The sequence below is a fragment of the Phocoena sinus genome, chromosome 2 (genome assembly GCF_008692025.1).
Source record: "Phocoena sinus isolate mPhoSin1 chromosome 2, mPhoSin1.pri, whole genome shotgun sequence".
In the NCBI taxonomy this organism is placed as follows: domain Eukaryota; kingdom Metazoa; phylum Chordata; class Mammalia; order Artiodactyla; family Phocoenidae; genus Phocoena; species Phocoena sinus.
Genome location: NC_045764.1, coordinates 63238245 through 63255478, shown reverse-complemented (window position 1 = coordinate 63255478; position 17234 = coordinate 63238245). Strand labels below are relative to the sequence as shown.

The window sequence follows — 17234 nt, the reverse complement described above, 5'->3', positions numbered from 1 at the left end:
GCTTCCCCCCAGCTATCTACCTTACTACGTTTGTTAGTGTGTATATGTCCATGACTCTCTCTCGCCCTATCAAAACTCACCCCTCCCCCTCCCCATACCCTCAAGTCCATTCTCCAGTAGGTCTGCGTCTTTATTCCTATCTTACCCCTAGGTTCTTCATGACATTTTTTTTCCCTTAAATTCCATATATATGTGTTAGCATACAGTATTTGTCTTTTTCTTTCTGACTTACTTCACTCTGTATGACAGACTCTAGGTCTATCCATCTCATTACAAATAGCTCAATTTCATTTCTTTTTAAGGCTGAGTAATATTCCATTGTGTATATGTGCCACATCTTCTTTATCCATTCATCCGATGATGGGCGCTTAGGTTGTTTCATGTCCTGGCTATTGTAAATAGAGCTGCAATGAACATTTTGGTACATGACTCTTTTTGAATTTTGGTTTTCTCAGGGTATATGCCAAGTAGTGGGATTGCTGGGTCATATGGTAATTCTATCTGTAGTTTTTTAAGGAACCTCCATACTGTTCTCCACAGTGGCTGAACCAATTCACATTCCCACCAGCAGTGCAAGAGTGTCCCCTTTTCTCCACACCCTCTCCAGCATTTATTGTTTCTAGATTTTTTGATGATGGCCATTCTGACTGGTGTGAGATGATATCTCATTGTAGTTTTGATTTGCATTTCTCTAATGATTAATGATGTTGAGCATTCTTTCATGTGTTTGTTGGCATTCTGTATATCTTCTTTGGAGAAATGTCTGTTTAGGTCTTCTGCCCATTTTTGGATGGGGTTGTTTGTTTTTTTGTTATTGAGCTGCATGAGCTGCTTGTAAATTTTGGAGATTAATCCTTTGTCAGTTGCTTCATTTGCAAATGTTTTCTCCCATTCTGAGGGTTGTCTTTTGGTCTTGGTTATGGTTTCCTTTGCTGTGCAAAAGCTTTGAAGTTTCATTAAGTCCCATTTGTTTATTTTTGTTTTTATTTCCATTACTCTAGGAGGTGGGTCAGAAAGGATCTTGCTGTGATTTATGTCATAGAGTGTTCTTCCTATGTTTTCTTCTAAGAGTTTGATAGTTTCTGGCCTTACATTTAGGTCTTTAATCCATTTTGAGCTTATTTTTGTGTATGGTGTTAGGGAGTGATCTAATCTCATACTTTTACATGTACCTGTCCAGTTTTCCCAGCACCATTTATTGAAGAGGCTGTCCTTTCTCCACTGTACATTCCTGCCTCCTTTATCAAAGATAAGGTGTCCATATGTGCGTGGGTTTATCTCTGGGCTTTCTATCCTGTTCCACTGATCTATCTTTCTGTTTTTGTGCCAGTACCATACTGTCTTGATTACTGTTGCTTTGTAATATAGTCTGAAGTCAGGGAGCCTTATTCCTCCAGCTCCTTTTTTCGTTCTCAAGATTGCTTTGGCTATTCGGGGTCTTTTGTGTTTCCATACAAATTGCGAAATTTTTTGTTCTAGTTCTGTGAAAAATGCCAGTGGTAGTTTGATAGGGATTGCATTGAATCTGTAGATTGCTTTGGGTAGTAGAGTCATTTTCACAATGTTGATTCTTCCCATCCAAGAACATGGTATATCTCTCCATCTATTTGTATCATCTTTAATTTCTTTCATCAGTGTCTTATAATTTTCTGCATACAGGTCTTTCGTATCCTTAGGTAGGTTTATTCCTAGATATTTATTCTTTTTGTTGCAATGGTAAATGGGAGTGTTTTCTTGATTTCACTTTCAGATTTTTCATCATTAGTATATAGGAATGCCAGAGATTTCTGTGCATTAATTTTGTATCCTGCTACTTTACCAAATTCATTGATTAGCTCTAGTAGTTTTCTGGTAGCATCTTTAGGATTCTCTATGTATAGTATCATGTCATCTGCAAACAGTGACAGCTTTACTTCTTCTTTTTCCGATTTGGATTCCTTTTATTTCCTTTTCTTCTCTGATTGCTGTGGCTAAAACTTCCAAAACTATGTTGAATAAGAGTGGTGAGAGTGGGCAACCTTGTCTTGTTCCTGATCTTAGTGGAAATGCTTTCAGTTTTTCACCATTGAGGATGATGTTTGCTGTGGGCTTGTCATATATGGCTTTTATTATGTTTAGGAAAGTTCCATCTATGCCTACTTTCTGGAGGGTTTTTATCATAAATGGGTGTTGAATTTTGTCGAAAGCTTTCTCTGCATCTATTGAGATGATCATATGGTTTTTCTCCTTCAATTTGTTAATATGGTTTATCACATTGATAGATTTGCGTATATTGAAGAATCCTTGCATTCCTGGAATAAACCCCACTTGATCATGGTGTATGATCCTTTTAATGTGCTGTTGGATTCTGTTTGCTAGTATTTTGTTGAGGATTTTTGCATCTATGTTCATCAGTGATATTGGCCTGTAGTTTTCTTTCTTTGTGACATCCTTGTCTGGTTTTGGTATCAAGGTGATGGTGGCTTCGTAGAAGGAATTTGGGAGTGTTCCTCCCTCTGCTATATTTGGAAGAGTTTGAGAAGGATAGGTGTTAGCTCTTCTCTAAACGTTTGATAGAATTCACCTGTGAAGCCATCTGGTCCTGGGCTTTTGTTTGTTGGAAGGTTTTTAATCACAGTTTCAATTTCAGTGCTTGTGATTGGTCTGTTCATATTTTCTATTTCTTCCTGATTCAGTCTTGGCAGGTTGTGCATTTCTAAGAATTTGTCCATTTCTTCCAGATTGTCCATTTTATTGGCATAGAGTTGCTTGTAGTAATCTCTCATGATTTTTTTTTATTTCTGCAGTGTCAGTTGTTACTTCTCCTTTTTCATTTCTAATTCTATTGATTTGAGTCTTCTCCCTTTTTTTCTTGATGAGTCTGGCTAGTGGTTTATCTATTTTGTTTATCTTCTCAAAGAACCAGCTTTTAGTTTTATTGATCTTTGCTATTGTTTCCTTCATTTCTTTTTCATTTATTTCTGATCTGATTTTTATGATTTCTTTCCTTCTGCTAGCTTTGGGGTTTTTTTGTTCTTCTTTCTCTAATTGCTTGAGGTGCAAGGTTAGGTTGTTTATTCGAGATGTTTCCTGCTTCTTAAGGTGGGCTTGTATTGCTATAAACTTCACCCTTAGAACTGCTTTTGCTGCATCCCATAGGTTTTGGGTCGTTGTGTCTCCATTGTCATTTGTTTCTAGGTATTTTTTTAATTTCCTCTTTGATTTCTTCAGTGATCACTTCATTATTAAGTAGTGTATTGTTTAGCCTCCATGTGTTTGTATTTTTTAAAGATCTTTTCCTGTAATTGATATCTAGTCTCATGGCGTTGTGGTCGGAAAAGATACTTGATACAATTTCAGTTTTCTTAAATTTACCAAGGCTTGATTTGTGACCCAAGATATGATCTATCCTGGAGAATGTTCCATGAGCACTTGAGAAAAATGTGTATTCTGTTGTTTTTTGGATGGAGTGTCCTATAAATATCAATTAAGTCCATCTTGTTTAATGTATCATTTAAAGCTTGTGTTTCCTTATTTATTTTCATTTTGGATGATCTGTCCATGGGTGAAAGTGGGGTGTTAAAGTCCCCTACTATGAATGTGTTACTGTTGATCTCCCCTTTTATGGTTGTTAGTATTTGCCTTATGTATTGAGGTGCTCCTATGTTGGGTGCATAAATATTTACAATTGTTATATCTTCTTTTTGGATCGATCCCTTGATCATTATGTAGTGTCCTTCTTTGTCCCTTTTAATAGTCCTTATTTTAAAGTCTATTTTGTCTGATATGAGAATTGCTACTCCAGCTTTCTTTTGGTTTCCATTTGCATGGAATATCTTTTTCCATCCCCTTACTTTCAGTCTGTATGTGTCTCTAGTTCTGAAGTGGGTCTCTTGTAGACAGCATATATAAGGGTCTTGTTTTTGTATCCATTCAGCCAATCTGTGTCTTTTGGTGGGAGCATTTAGTCCATTTACATTTAAGGTAATTATCGATATGTATGTTCCTATTTCCATTTTATATATTGTTTTGGGTTTGCTACTATAGGTCATTTCCTTCTCTTGTGTTTCGTGTCTAGAGAAGTTCCTTTAGCATTTGTTGTAAAGCTGGTTTGGTGGTGCTGAACTCTCTCAGCTTTTTGCTTGTCTGTAAAGGTTTTAATTTCTCCATCAAATGTGAATGAGATCCTTGCTGGGTAGAGTAGTCTTGGTTGCAGGCTATTCTCCTTCAGCACTTTCAGTATGTCCTGCCACTCCCTTCTGGCTTGTAGGGTTTCTGCTGAGAGATCAGCTGTTAACCTTATGGGGATTCCCTTGTGTGTTATTTGTTGTTTTTCCCTTGCTGCTTTTAATATGCTTTCTTTGTATTTAATTTTTGACAGTTTGATTAATATGTGTCTTGGCGTGTTTCTCCTTGTATTTATCCTGTATGGGACCCTCTGTGCTTCCTGGACTTGATTAACTATTTCCTTTCCCATATTAGGGAAGTTTTCAACTATAATCTCTTCAAATATTTTCTCAGTCCCTTTCTTTCTTTCTTCTTCTTCTGGAACCCCTATAATTCGAATGTTGGTGCGTTTCATGTTGTCCCAGAGGTCTCTGAGACTGTCCTCAGTTCTTTTCATTCTTTTTTCTTTATTCTGCTCTGCAGTAGTTATTTCCACTACTTTATCTTCCAGGTCACTTATCCGTTCTTCTGCCTCAGTTATTCTGCTGTTGATCCTATCTAGAGTGATTTTAATTTCATTTATTGCATTGTTCATCGTTGCTTGTTTCATCTTTAGTTCTTGTAGGTCCTTGTTAACTGTTTCTTGCATTTTGTCCATTCTACTTCCAAGATTTCGGATCATCCTTACTATCATTATTCTGAATTCTTTTTCAGGTAGATTGCCTATTTCCTCTTCATTTGTTAGGTCTGGTGGGTTTTTATCTTGCTCCTTCATCTGCTGTGTGTTTTTCTGTCTTCTCATTTTGCTTATCTTACTGTGTTTGGGGTCTCCTTTTTGCAGGCTGCACTTTCGTAGTTCCCGTTTTTTTTTTTTTTTTTTTTTTTTTCCGTTGTTTTTGATGTCTGTCTCCAGTGGCTAAGGTTGTTTCAGTGGGTTGTGTAGGCTTCCTGGTGGAGGGGACTAGTGCCTGTGTTGTGCTGGATGAGGCTGGATCTTGTCTCTCTAGTGGGCAGGTTCACGTCTGGTGGTGTGTTTTGGGGTGTCTGTGGCCTTATTATGATTTTAGGCAGCCTCTCTGCTAATGGGTGGGGTTGTGTTCCTGTTTTGCTAGTTGTTTGGCATAGGTTGTCCAGCACTGTGGCTTGCTGGTCGTTGAGTGAAGCTGGGTGCTGGTGTTAAGATGGAGGTCTCTGGGATATTTCCACCGTTTAATATTATGTGGAGCTGGGAGGTCTCTTGTTGACCAGTGTCCTGAAGTTGGCTCTCCTACCTCAGAGGCAGAGCCCTGACTCCTGGCTGGAGCACCAAGAGCCTTTCATCCACACAGCTCAGAATAAAAGGGAGAAAAAGTAGGGAGAATTAGTAGAAGTATGAGTAAAGAAAGAAGGAAAGGAGGAAAGGAAGGAAGAAAGAAGCAAAGAAGGAAAGAAAGGAGGGAGGGAGGGAGGGAGGGAGGAAGGAAGGAAGGAGGGAAAGAAGGAAAAAAGACAGAAAGAAAGATGATACAGTAAAAATAAAATAAAGTATAATATAGTTATTGAATTAAAAAATATTTAGAAAAAAAAAAAAAAGGGACGGATAGAACCTTAGGACAAATGTTGGAAGCAAAGCTATACAGAGAAAATCTTACACAGAAGCATACACATACACCTTCACAAAAAGAGGTAAAGGGGGAAAAATCATAAATCCTGCTCCCTGAGACCACCTCCTCAATTTGGGGTGATTCGTTGTCTAAAGGAGGGAAGGAAGGAAGGAAAGAAAGAAAGAACGAAGGTAAAGTATAATAAAGTTATTACAATTAAACTTAATTATTAAGAAAAAGAATTTTTAAAAAAAAGTCGTGGACGGATAGAGCCCTAGGACAAATGGTGGAAGCAAGAGTATACAGACAGGATCTCACACAGAAGCATACACGTACACATTCACAAAAAGAGGAAAAGGGAAAAAAATCATAGATCTCGCTCCTAAATTCCACCTCTTCAATTTGGGATCATTCCTTGTCTATTCAGGTATTCCACAGATGCAGGGTATATCAAGTTGATTGTGGAGCTTTAATTCCGCTGCTTCTGTGGCTGCTGGGAGAGATTTCCCTTTCTCTTCTTTGTTCTCACAGCTCACAGGAGCTCAGCTTTGGATTTGGCCCTGCCTCTGCGTGTAGGTCGCTGGAGGGCGTCTGTTTTTTTCGCTCAGACAGGACGGGGTTAAAGGAGCCGCTGATTCGGGGCCTCCGGCTCACTCAGGCCGGGGGTTGGGGGATGGGGGTAGGAGGGGCACTACGTGCGGGGCGGGCCTGCGGCTGCAGAGGCAGCGTGACGTTGCGGCAGAGGCCGGCGTGATGTTGCACCAGCCTGAGACCCGCCGTGCGTACTCCCGGGGAAGTTGTCCCTGGATCCCGGGAACCTGGCGGTGGCGGGCTGCACAGGCTCCGCGGAAGAGGGGTGTGGAGAGTGACCTGTGCTCGCACACAGGCCCCTTGGTGGCGGCAGCAGCAGCCTTAGCGTCTCCCGCCCGTCTCTGGGGTCCGCGGTTTTAGCCGCGGCTCGCGCCCGTCTCTGGGGTTTGCGCTTTCAGCCGCGGCTCGCGCCCGTCTCGGGGGCTCGCGCCCTCAGCCGCGGCTCGCGCCCGTCTCTGGGGTTCGCGCTTTTAGCCGCGGCTCGCGCCCGTCTCTGGAGTTCCTTTAAGCAGCGCTCTTAAACCCCTCTCCTCGCGCACCAGGAAACAAAGAGGGAAGAAAAAGTCTCTTGCCTCTTCGGCCGGTGCAGGCTTTTCCCCGAACTCCCTCCCGGCTAGTCGTGGTGCACTAACCCCTTCAGGCTATGTTCAAGCCGCCAACCCCAGTCCTCTCCTGAGCTCCGTCCAAAACCACAACCCGAGCCTCAGCTCGCAGCCCCGCCCGCCCCGGCGGGTGAGCAGACAAGCCACTCGGGCTGGTGAGTGCCGGTCAGCACCGATCGTCTGTGCAGGAATCTCCCCGCTTTGCCCTCCGCACCCGTCGCTGTGCACTACTCCGCGGTCCCGAAACTCCCCCCTCTGCCTCCCGCAGTCTCCGCCCCGCGGAGGGGCTTCCTAGTGTGTGGAAACTTTTCCTCCTTCACAGCTCCCTCCCACTGGTGCAGGTGCCGTCCTTATTCTTTTGTCTCTGTTTTTTCTTTTGCCCTACCCAGTTACGTGGGGAGTTTCTTGCCTTTTGGGAGGTCTGAGGTCTTCTGCCAGCCTTCAGTAGGAGTTCTGTAGGAGTTGTTCCACGTGTGGATGTATTTCTGGTGTATCCGTGGGGAGGAAGGCGATCCTCCGCGTCTTACTCTTCCGCCATCTTCAAGGTCCCCCCTCCTGCTTTTTTTTAATAATAGAAAAACTTAAAAATCATTATTAATTTTGTGTTGCTAAGTTATGTCTAGTTGATAGCCCAGACACTTATATTTTAAAATTAGAAAGTCATTTACAATTGGGGCAGAAACTTGGTATCGTTTCACGAGTAACTTTGGGGACCTGGGCTATAGTCCTGCCTCTTCCATTAATTAGTTGTTGAGTATGGGCAAATCACTTAACCTCTGGAGTCTTAGTTCCCTCATCTGTAATGTTGGAATAGTCCCTGAATTGCATGACTCACTAGCCTCATGGGAACATTCAGTGTTATAATAGGGGAGAATACACTTTGATATAGATATATATCAAATATATATATATAAATTACGTATCAATATTATATAATTATAGATATAAGTAAATCGTATAAATATATAAAAATATCATATATAAATACACATGGGGGATACACACACCCATGCACCCCTAAGAAGGATAAAATATAATTAAGTTTTGATTTGAGAAAGTAAAATAAAATGATCTAGGGTATGTAGTAAAACCATAATTGATCTTTTATATGACCTTTTCCTTTCTTCCTCATCCCATTTTAAGCTCATGAGAAGCAAACAAGTTGGATAGGTAGCAGTTTAATATTTTTTTAAAAAAGTTATCTTCTAACGTGGATCCTTGGGTGACTACTGATTCAGTCCAGTTTCCTCCTCCTCCATCATCATCTATGTTCCTGAGCAGAGTTGGTATTTCTGCTGATCCTGGGCCTGTTTGCCCTCAGATCCATTCCTCACCCTTCCCTTCTCCGTTGAGTATTGTGAACAGCTGACCCTTGTGGGCTTCATTCCTTCCCAGGCTCTGGTGACAGCAGTTTCTGGCTGGGTTAGCAAGTGAGAGGAACTGGCAAGAGATTGGAGGGTAGGAAGTAGGAGAAGCCAGGGCTTTCCCCTCTTTCTCTCTGCTTTGGAAAGTTGGAGGAGTGGGGTGGTTTCTGGAAGCGTCTCTTTGTTGCTTCTGCCAGTCAGGCCATTCTGTTTTCAGCTTCCTCCAGGTAACTTCAGCCTTGGAAACTGGTAGCAATACATTCCCTCCCTTTTTCCTTCAGCCTAGACGTGGTAGTGACTTGTTCCCATGCTAACCTCTGATTTGCATTACCGTTCCCTGTTGGGCCTCTCATTTCTTCCCTCACCTGTTCACTGCTTTGAAGTCCTTCTGTTCTATATCAAGTGGTTTCTGGGTTTCCTTGTTAGACCCTGTCTGATACAGAGCTCAAATCAATACTAATAAAAATGTCTTCCATTTACATTGTTTTCAAGATTTGTTACATCTTTTGATGTCTCAAATAATATATTGAGGTAGAAAAGTGTTATAATTCCTATTGTAACATGAGGAAATTAATATTTTATTGAATGATCACTTTCAGATTTTCCGTAATTTTCCAGTGAAAATTATAGGCATGAAAATGGAGGCCCAGAGACTTAAATAACTTGCTCTAAGTCCCATAGAAGTCTGGTACTGAATCAAGATTGGACTTCTACATATAAAAATTTGATGTGCTGTCTGTCTTCTGGTCCTGGAAGAGATCCTTTACCAAAGAAGATTTCATTTACAATGTCCTTACAAAAGCCTTAGTCATTTTAGAAAATTTTTCAACTAAAAATTCAAAGCACAATAATTTTCTGCTCAACATTCATATATTCAGGATGCTTTTCACTACCATTAATCAGTTTTATGTAAAGTTTTGAGTTTTGGTTATTTCTGTGAGAATTTTGCACCTAGGGCAAATTACAGGGAAGAAGAATTCTTGTGATGTCATGTTTGTTCAGTTATGGAATTGTTTAAGATATGTCTTGTGCATCCTTATCGAGGAGGAAAGAAAGAGGTGTCACAAAAGAGTGGAATGGGGGCAGGAGAAGAGAAAGGCAAGGGAATATTGTTGCCAGGTTGCCAGCCTTCTGCCCCCACTGCCTTGGTGATGACTGAAAGGCTTTACCTGGTCATCTCGTCAGCTGGCCACCTGACATCCATGGTAATACAGACTCCTACTAAAGTGTAACATGGGAGATGACCACCTTGCTCTGCTGTAAAATAGAGGAGGCTCTACTTTGCACTTACATGCCTATCTTTTTTAGAGGACCTTTCAAATAGGTAATTCTCATAATACTTGTGAAAGCATATAAGAACCAGTATCCCTGTTTGTAGGGGGAATTGGAGTGAGCAATGATTTGGAATACAGGAAATTCAACTCACACATTTACAGGTAAAATTCTAACTGTAAATTCAGAATTCATAGGGATTTATGTGGTATCCAGAATTTCCTCATTTTGGAAAATGACTAATAATAATGATGAAAATAACAGCAACAACAGTTAACACTTCTTTAGGGTTAGCGTGTACCAGACAGTACTTGAACCTCTTTATATGTATTGTCATTCAATCTTCACATCTCTGTGGGGTATTTTATCCCCTGACTCTCCTATTTAAATGTGAGAAGAATATCACTAATAATGGAGATTTTATTATCATCTATCCCTTTCTGCCAGCACTCTCCGAACCCGCACCCCCCCACCCCTGCCCTGATTATAAGCTCCCTGAAAGCTTATAACCAGTTTTGTTTGCTCTTGTATCCCCAGTGCCTGGCATGTGGTTGGTACTCAGTGAATATTTATTGAATGAACGAATGAGTCTCTATTTTATAGATGAGGAAACTAAATTTCCCAAGACTACACAGTTAATAGGACAGTTATGGGGCACTGAAATGATTTATGAAGTCTTTGATGAGCCTAAAGTTCTTTTAACTTTTAGAAAAACTGTATCGTCAGGAGTGTGAAATGACTGTTAGGCACTTGAATTTGGTGGTGCTTTCCCTTCTTCTCATCCCTAGTACTCCATTTCATGAGCCTCTGGGCCCTTGAGATACCTTACAAATTGAACATTTTTTTCCTCCATTCTTCACCCATGGAACACAAAAAATGCCTCATCTTTTATTATAAGATTGTAATAATAGACAGGACTCAAATTTGCATTTTATAAATTTTCTTTTAGGCTGTGGAAGCAATGATACTAAGTGATATTGTAAACTCAAAGGATTCAGTTGTCTCCTTCCCTTTACAGCAGGGGTCCCCAACCCTTGGGCCATGGACCGGTAATGGTCCGTGGCCCATTAGGAACTAGGCCTCGCAGCAGGAGGTTAGCCGTGGGCAAGCGAGTGAAACTTCATCTGTATTTACAGCCACTCCCCATCACTTGCATTACCACCTGAGCTCCGCCTCCTGTCAGATCAGCGGCAGCATTAGATTCTCTTAGAAGCGGGAACTGCACTGTGAACTGCGCGTGTGAGGGATCTAGGGCTGCGCGCTCCTTATGAGAATCTAATGCCTGGTGATGATCTGAGATGGAGCTGAGACGGTGATGCTAGCGGCTGCAAATACAGATTATCGTGAGCAGAGAGGTTTGATTCCAGAGACCATAATAAGTCAATTGCTTGCAGACTCATATCAAAACCCTATCAGCGAGTGGCAAGTGAAAACAAACTCAGGGCTCCCACTGATTTCTGCATTATGGCGAGTTGTATGGATTATTTCATTATGTATTACAATGTAGTAATAATAGAAATAAAGTGCACAATGAATGTAATGTGCTTGAATCATCCCAAAACCATCCCCCACCCCATCCCCCCGGTCCCTGGAAAAATTGTCTTCCATGAAACTGGTCCCTGGTGCCAAAAAGGTTGGGGACTGCTGCTTTAGAGGGTAGGTAACATTGAGGTAGGCCATACAATTGAGACTTGATCCAAGATTACATGCACACCCACTCACATCCGTCTTGTTTTTTGGTTTTTTTTTAAATATTTAGTTATTTAATTTTGGCTGTGCCGGGTTTTAGTTGCGACACGTGGAATCTTTGCAGCATGCAGGATCTTTTAGTTGCAGTATGTAGGATCTTTAGTTGTGGCATGTGGACTCTTAGTTGAGGCATGCATGCAGGATCTAGTTCCCTGACCAGGGATTGAACCCGGGCCCCCTTCATTGGGAGCGTGGAGTCTTACCCACTGGACCACCAGGGGAAGTCCCTCACATCCATCTTTAAGCTTGGTGATTTGTGTGGTCTTTAGTAGGAAATTTAATTCTGGAAGTGGTTAGTTAGGTAGAACATGAATGGCTAATATCTGATGATTGTTGGGGCTTGGGAGAAGAGAAGGAAGGAGACAAAAGTCATTGAAGAATCTCACATAGGCCCTTGCTGACTAGAAGAAGGGTGGTCTCAGTCAGAGAATGTGGGTAATCAGAAGATGAAGAGTTAGTTGCTTAACATTTTATCTTTTTTTTCTTTTCTTCCGGTATATAAAATCATATCCATACTTTGTCATAATTTCACTTCACAGATCTCTGTTGCTGTTCCTTATTCTTGGGAAAGACTAAGCAGCATTCTTAATTTTTGTGTTTCCTGCAGTGTTAATTCTGGGTCACAGTAAGCTTTTTTTTCCTTCCCATCATACTACGGACATATAAGTCTTGGGTTTTTCCGTTGATATATCGCCTAAGGTTCTGGAACAGAGCAATTACAAAATGATCACAAATCATTTCCCTTTCTTCCCCTGCTATACCCTTTCTTTTACATTTTAAAAAATCAGGGAAGTACCCTGGTGGTCCAGTGGTTAACACTCCGTGCTGCCACTGCAGGGGGTGTGGGTTCCATCTCTGGTCAGGGACTAAGATCCAGCGTGTTGCGTGATGTGGCCAACAAAAAACAACAAAAAGAAAATGATCATTAAAACAGAACAAAACAAAACAGGGATTACCTCAAGCATGTATTAAAATGCATAAAAAATACAAACACCTGTGTACTTACAGGCCAGATTTAATAAATAAATACACTTGGCCATGTATACTTTAGAGCTTTTAACTTTTTTGATAAATAAAGCATTTAACAGTTGAAATCTCCTTTTTATTGCTTCGTAATTCTACTCTTCCCTCTTCCTTCCTTGAGGTCACCACTGTTCTGAGGTTGGTGTGAATACTTGTCCTCCTTTTTACCATAGAAAAATAATTTCTTAATGAATTTTTACCTGTATTTTAATTGAATTCAAAGGGATAGTAACTCAGGGTTTCTGTATCATGAATCGTTTTCAGTGGCTCAAATATTTTTCTCCTTGTTGACTTCTTATTCCTGGGCAACAGTATAATGTTTCACATTTGAGCTATTGCTAAGACTGTGTTTAGCTATTTTTGGTCCTGAGATCTATCAGATGTGATATTAACTATGGTAGGTATATTTTGTTAGTAACACTCCTGAAATATCCTTTGGAAAGTCATATTATTCACGTTCTAAAACCAAGGAGAGAGAGAGGAAAGAGGGAAAGAATGATTCTGTTTTTCTCTTCAGGCAAGTTATCAGTTGAGAAACTGACATTATAAATGACCAAAACTGAACAGAAGTGTATATTCAATGTGTAATAGTAGGACAAGTATCTCTTAATTTGGTAATCCACACATTGTTGATGCACTGTGTTCTCATGGTCAGCAGCATGAAGAATTTAACGCGATATTACAGTATATGCCTGTGGTTAGCTGAGGACAGTGCTCAAGGAGAAAACCTAACGACGACTGTGTTGTTTGTTTTGTCAAAACATGCTACCCAGCTCCAGAGTTTCCTATTTTGGAGAAGCAGAACTGGTTGATACATCTCCACTATATCCGGAAGGATTATGAAGCATGCAAGGTGAGAGGCCAATGATAGAAAACGTGAGAGGCAGGCTTTGGTTAGGCAACTAACTGTGTCTGTCACTCAGAGTTTGTGTGACAGTTTAGCTCTCACTAAAAATGTATGAAATCTCATTTCTCTGCATTTTGTGTATTGGTTAGCTTTTGCTATGATAATGCTGCTTAAGAAACAACCTCAAAATGTCAGTGGCCTCTAACAACAGATACTTATTACTACTCATGGGCCTTCAGATTGGCTGTTAGGTTGGCTGGGTTTGACCACAGGCTGTGGGTCAGGTTCAAGTGTGCTCCATGTGTCTTCTCATTTCAAGACCAGGCTGAAGGAGCAGCCACTCTCTGGGACTTGTTGGTCTCATAGTGGAGAGCAGATGTTCAATATGGCATAGTATTTAACTGTTTGATCTCTGGATAGGTGGAAAATGGTATTTCATTGAGTTTTATATTCTCTTACTATGGTGAGCTTGGTCCTTTATATTATTTTAAAACCATTTGTATTTTCTCTAAACGGTATCTTTGGTAACTTACTATGTACATTACATACTTGCTGGCAGAGAATAGTATCATCATGCAAAATATATCCCTGTATTCTCGGGTTTTTGGCATTCGGAGCTTTGTAATGCTTTTAAGGTTGTAGTTTTTATACCTGTGACATTTGTACCTATGACAGTGTAAAGAACTAGCAATGTTCCAGCATGGATCTTGAAAGATTTTTTTTTCATCTGTGATATTATCCTTTTCTTATTTCCCTTTTCCTTTATTGACCACTTTCTCTGTTTCCTTTTTTTTGGCTTCTCTTCTTTTGCTTTTTTCTTAAGAGTTGGGGCTATTTCTAGGTTCTGTCCTTGACTCCTTTCTCTGCTTATTCCACACACTTCTTCCTGATCTTAGAGATGTGTACTGAGTGCTTCCCAGGCATTTCAAATTCATCTTTTCTGTAGCTGAATTTATCTTCTTCTTTCCAAACCTATTTCTTCTCCTGTTCCCTGTCTCGGGGATAGGTACCATCATTCACCCAGCTGTCTGTGTCAGAATCCTCTGACCCACTTTCCCTAATATAATATAGATAATCATTAAGTTCTAGAGATCCTTCTCTTACTATCTCAAGACATTGTCCACCCCTGCCACGCCTTAGTTAATCCCTGTCATTTTTATTTAAATTAACCACAAGAGTTCTTATGCCAGCATTGCCTCTAATCTTGCCTCCTTTCCATCTATTTCCACAATGTTCCAAAAATGGAGCAAATAGAATCAGGTTACTTCCCACTTAAAATTTATCACGATTTTCCCATTGCTCTCGACCTTTTTTAGCATGGCATTTGAAGCCCTTCTCTCTCTGACTCTCTGGGCCACCTCAGCTTTTCCTCCATCCCTTGCTAACACAGGATTTGAAACTGTTCACTACCCTGGAAAGCCTTCCCTGATTCTCCAGGTTAGAATCAGGTGATTGCCCTCTGAGCTGTATAGCTCCCTGGTCTTAGCCCATCATAGGACAAAGGTAGAGCCTGTACTTTGCTCATCAGAGAGCTCCTAGCATCTATAATGGTGCATGGAAATCTCTTCATAGTTTTCTTAGCCTGCCTAGTTAGAGTGTAGATAGGAATTGGTGAACTTTTTCTGTTAAGGGGCCAGATGGTAAATATTTTAGGCTTTGCAGGCCACAGATAGTCTCTGTCTTATATACTTCATCTTCTCTTATTTTTTAATAACCCTTTAAAAATAAAAAAAACACTCTTAGCTTGAGACCTGTACAAAAATAGGCTATGTGAGCCGGATTTGGCCTGTGGGCTGTACTTTCCTGACCCCTGTTCTAGGGGTCAAATAAATTTTAAAAATCTGAATGAACTACTTTATTAGTCATCATTAGTATTGTAGATTTCTTACATGTACTCCTTGTCCATGTTTACCTTTTCTTAAAAACACTTGAAGACACTTAACCACTACTCAGAAGTATTGTTTGTTTCTTTTTCAGGATGTTATCAAAGAACAGCTTCAGGAGACTCAGGGGTTATGTGAATATGCTATCTATGTCCAAGGTAAGACATATATTTCTTCTCTTCTTGCCAGAGAAATGCACACTCTGCCTAGGTTCTGGAAAAAGAGCAAACAACTTATAAAATACTTAAATTCAAGTAAATGTTCCACAAATCTCTTATTCAATATTACTGTTTTTTGAAATCGGAACATGATTATTGTGCTGGATTTGACCTCAGAAATGACTAGTTCTCTTAAAAAAACTTGCTACCGTCCTTCACCCCTATTCTAGTTTCCGGCTAGTGTTTTTCAGAACAGTTGTTAGGCTCCCTGCCTCATGCAGCAGTTTCAGGTGCAGAAGAGGCTTTTGGAACGGTTCCTTGTAGTCAAGCTAAAAGAGATAAGGAAAAGCTTGAGGAATTTTTGTAAGGTGAGTCAGGATGAAGGGAAGAAGCCTAGAGGTATACAGGATAAAACAGAGAATAAATGAAATTCAACAGAAATCAAGTATAGGAACTACGGACTGGAATTTTACTCTGTAGTGCCCAAAGTAGCATCCTTAGTTTTCCCAGGAATTATCTTTTTGACTCTTTGATGTAAATGAATAGTTTTGTTTACCACTCATTGTATTTGTAGTCTTCAGATTAATATATAATTTTCTGACATAATTGGTAAGATACTGACATATCTAGGACATCATGGCAAATAATGCTTTTTTTAAAAATAAATTATTTATTTGTTTTTATTTTTCACAATGTTGGGTCATTGTTGCTGTGTGTGGGCTTTCTCTAGTTGTGGCGAGCAGGGGCTACTCTTCGTTGTGGTGCGCGGGCTTCTCATTGCGGTGGCTTCTCTTGTTGCAGAGCACGGGCTCTAGGCACGCGGGCTTCAGTAGTTGTGGCGCGTGGGCTCAGTAGTTGTGGCTTGCAGGCTCTTGAGCGCAGGCTCGATAGTTGTGGCGCACGGGCATAATTGCTCCGCGGCGGCATGTGGGATCTTCCCAGGCCAAGGCTCGAACCCGTGTCCTCTGCATTGGCAGGTAGATTCTTAACTACTGGACCACCAGGGAAGCCCAAATAATGCTCTTTTATTCCCAATATCACAAGTTCCAGACTTATAGTGCCTGGTAGTAGTTAAGCATGTAAATTCTTCTGAAAAATGATTATTCTGATTGGTTGCTATACTGAAAACCAAGTCTGAAATATTACTGCATTCTTTGCCAGCATCTCCTTGTTGGACTTGAGTTATTGATTGCACTTGCCCCATTTGGGTGTACTCTCTGAAAACTATCAGGTGGATGTAGGAATTATCATGATAAATAGAGCATCTGATAAGGAGCTATAAGAATGTTCTTATAGTGAAGAGTTTGTGGGATAATTTACAAGGCACCCGATTATCTGCGTGGTGGAAGCTGGGAGTGGAGGAATAGGTAGATTCCAGATACCTTAGAAAAAAGGTTTTAGGGCTTCCTTGGTGGTGCAGTGGTTGAGAATCTGCCTGCCAATGCAGGGGACACGGGTTCGAGTCCTGTGGCAACTAGGCCCGTGAGCCACAACTACTGAGCCTGCGCGTCTGGAGCCTGTGCTCCGCAACAAGAGAGGCCGCGATAGTGAGAGGCCTGCGCGCTGCGATGAAGCGTGGCCCCCGCCTGCCACAACTAGAGAAAGCCCTCGCACAGAAACGAAAACCCAACACAGCCAAAAATAAATAAATTAATTTTAAAAAAAAAGGTTTTAGCTCATCAACAACTTTGCTGCTTGTTTCAATCCATCTGAAGTCATATCTGATTGTATTAGACACAATTATCCAAAGGATTTCTTTGATATGATTTCCTACCTCCCTCTCCTCCAATTTTTCAGATGTCAGGCTCCATTCTTCCTAGAACATGATTTTATTTTCTGTGTTTTCTCTTTCTTGGCAGCATTGATATTTCGCCTGGAAGGAAATATCCAAGAATCCCTAGAACTCTTTCAGACGTGTGCTGTTCTCAGCCCTCAGTCTGCTGATAACCTCAAGCAGGTGGCCAGATCTTTGTGAGTATTGGCAGCCTGGAGGCCCTAGGGCACTGACAGAGAACA

General features: G+C 40.8%; 1 protein-coding gene across 8 annotated transcripts in view; it reads left to right on the top strand.

The window, feature by feature from the left end:
• BBS4 (Bardet-Biedl syndrome 4) overlaps positions 1 to 17234 on the top strand; it is a 75363-nt gene that overhangs the window by 40133 nt on the left and 17996 nt on the right. For 6 of the 8 annotated variants that reach the window (XM_032624138.1, XM_032624137.1, XM_032624136.1 and 3 more), the window contains exons 3-5: positions 13104 to 13183; positions 15155 to 15218; positions 17078 to 17189. In XM_032624138.1, the coding sequence (XP_032480029.1) occupies positions 13104 to 13183; positions 15155 to 15218; positions 17078 to 17189 (256 nt within the window). Of the gene's footprint in view, positions 1 to 9664; positions 9723 to 13103; positions 13184 to 15154; positions 15219 to 17077; positions 17190 to 17234 lie in introns of all 8 variants that reach the window. The other 2 variants (XM_032624135.1, XM_032624140.1) reach the window with 2 other exon arrangements.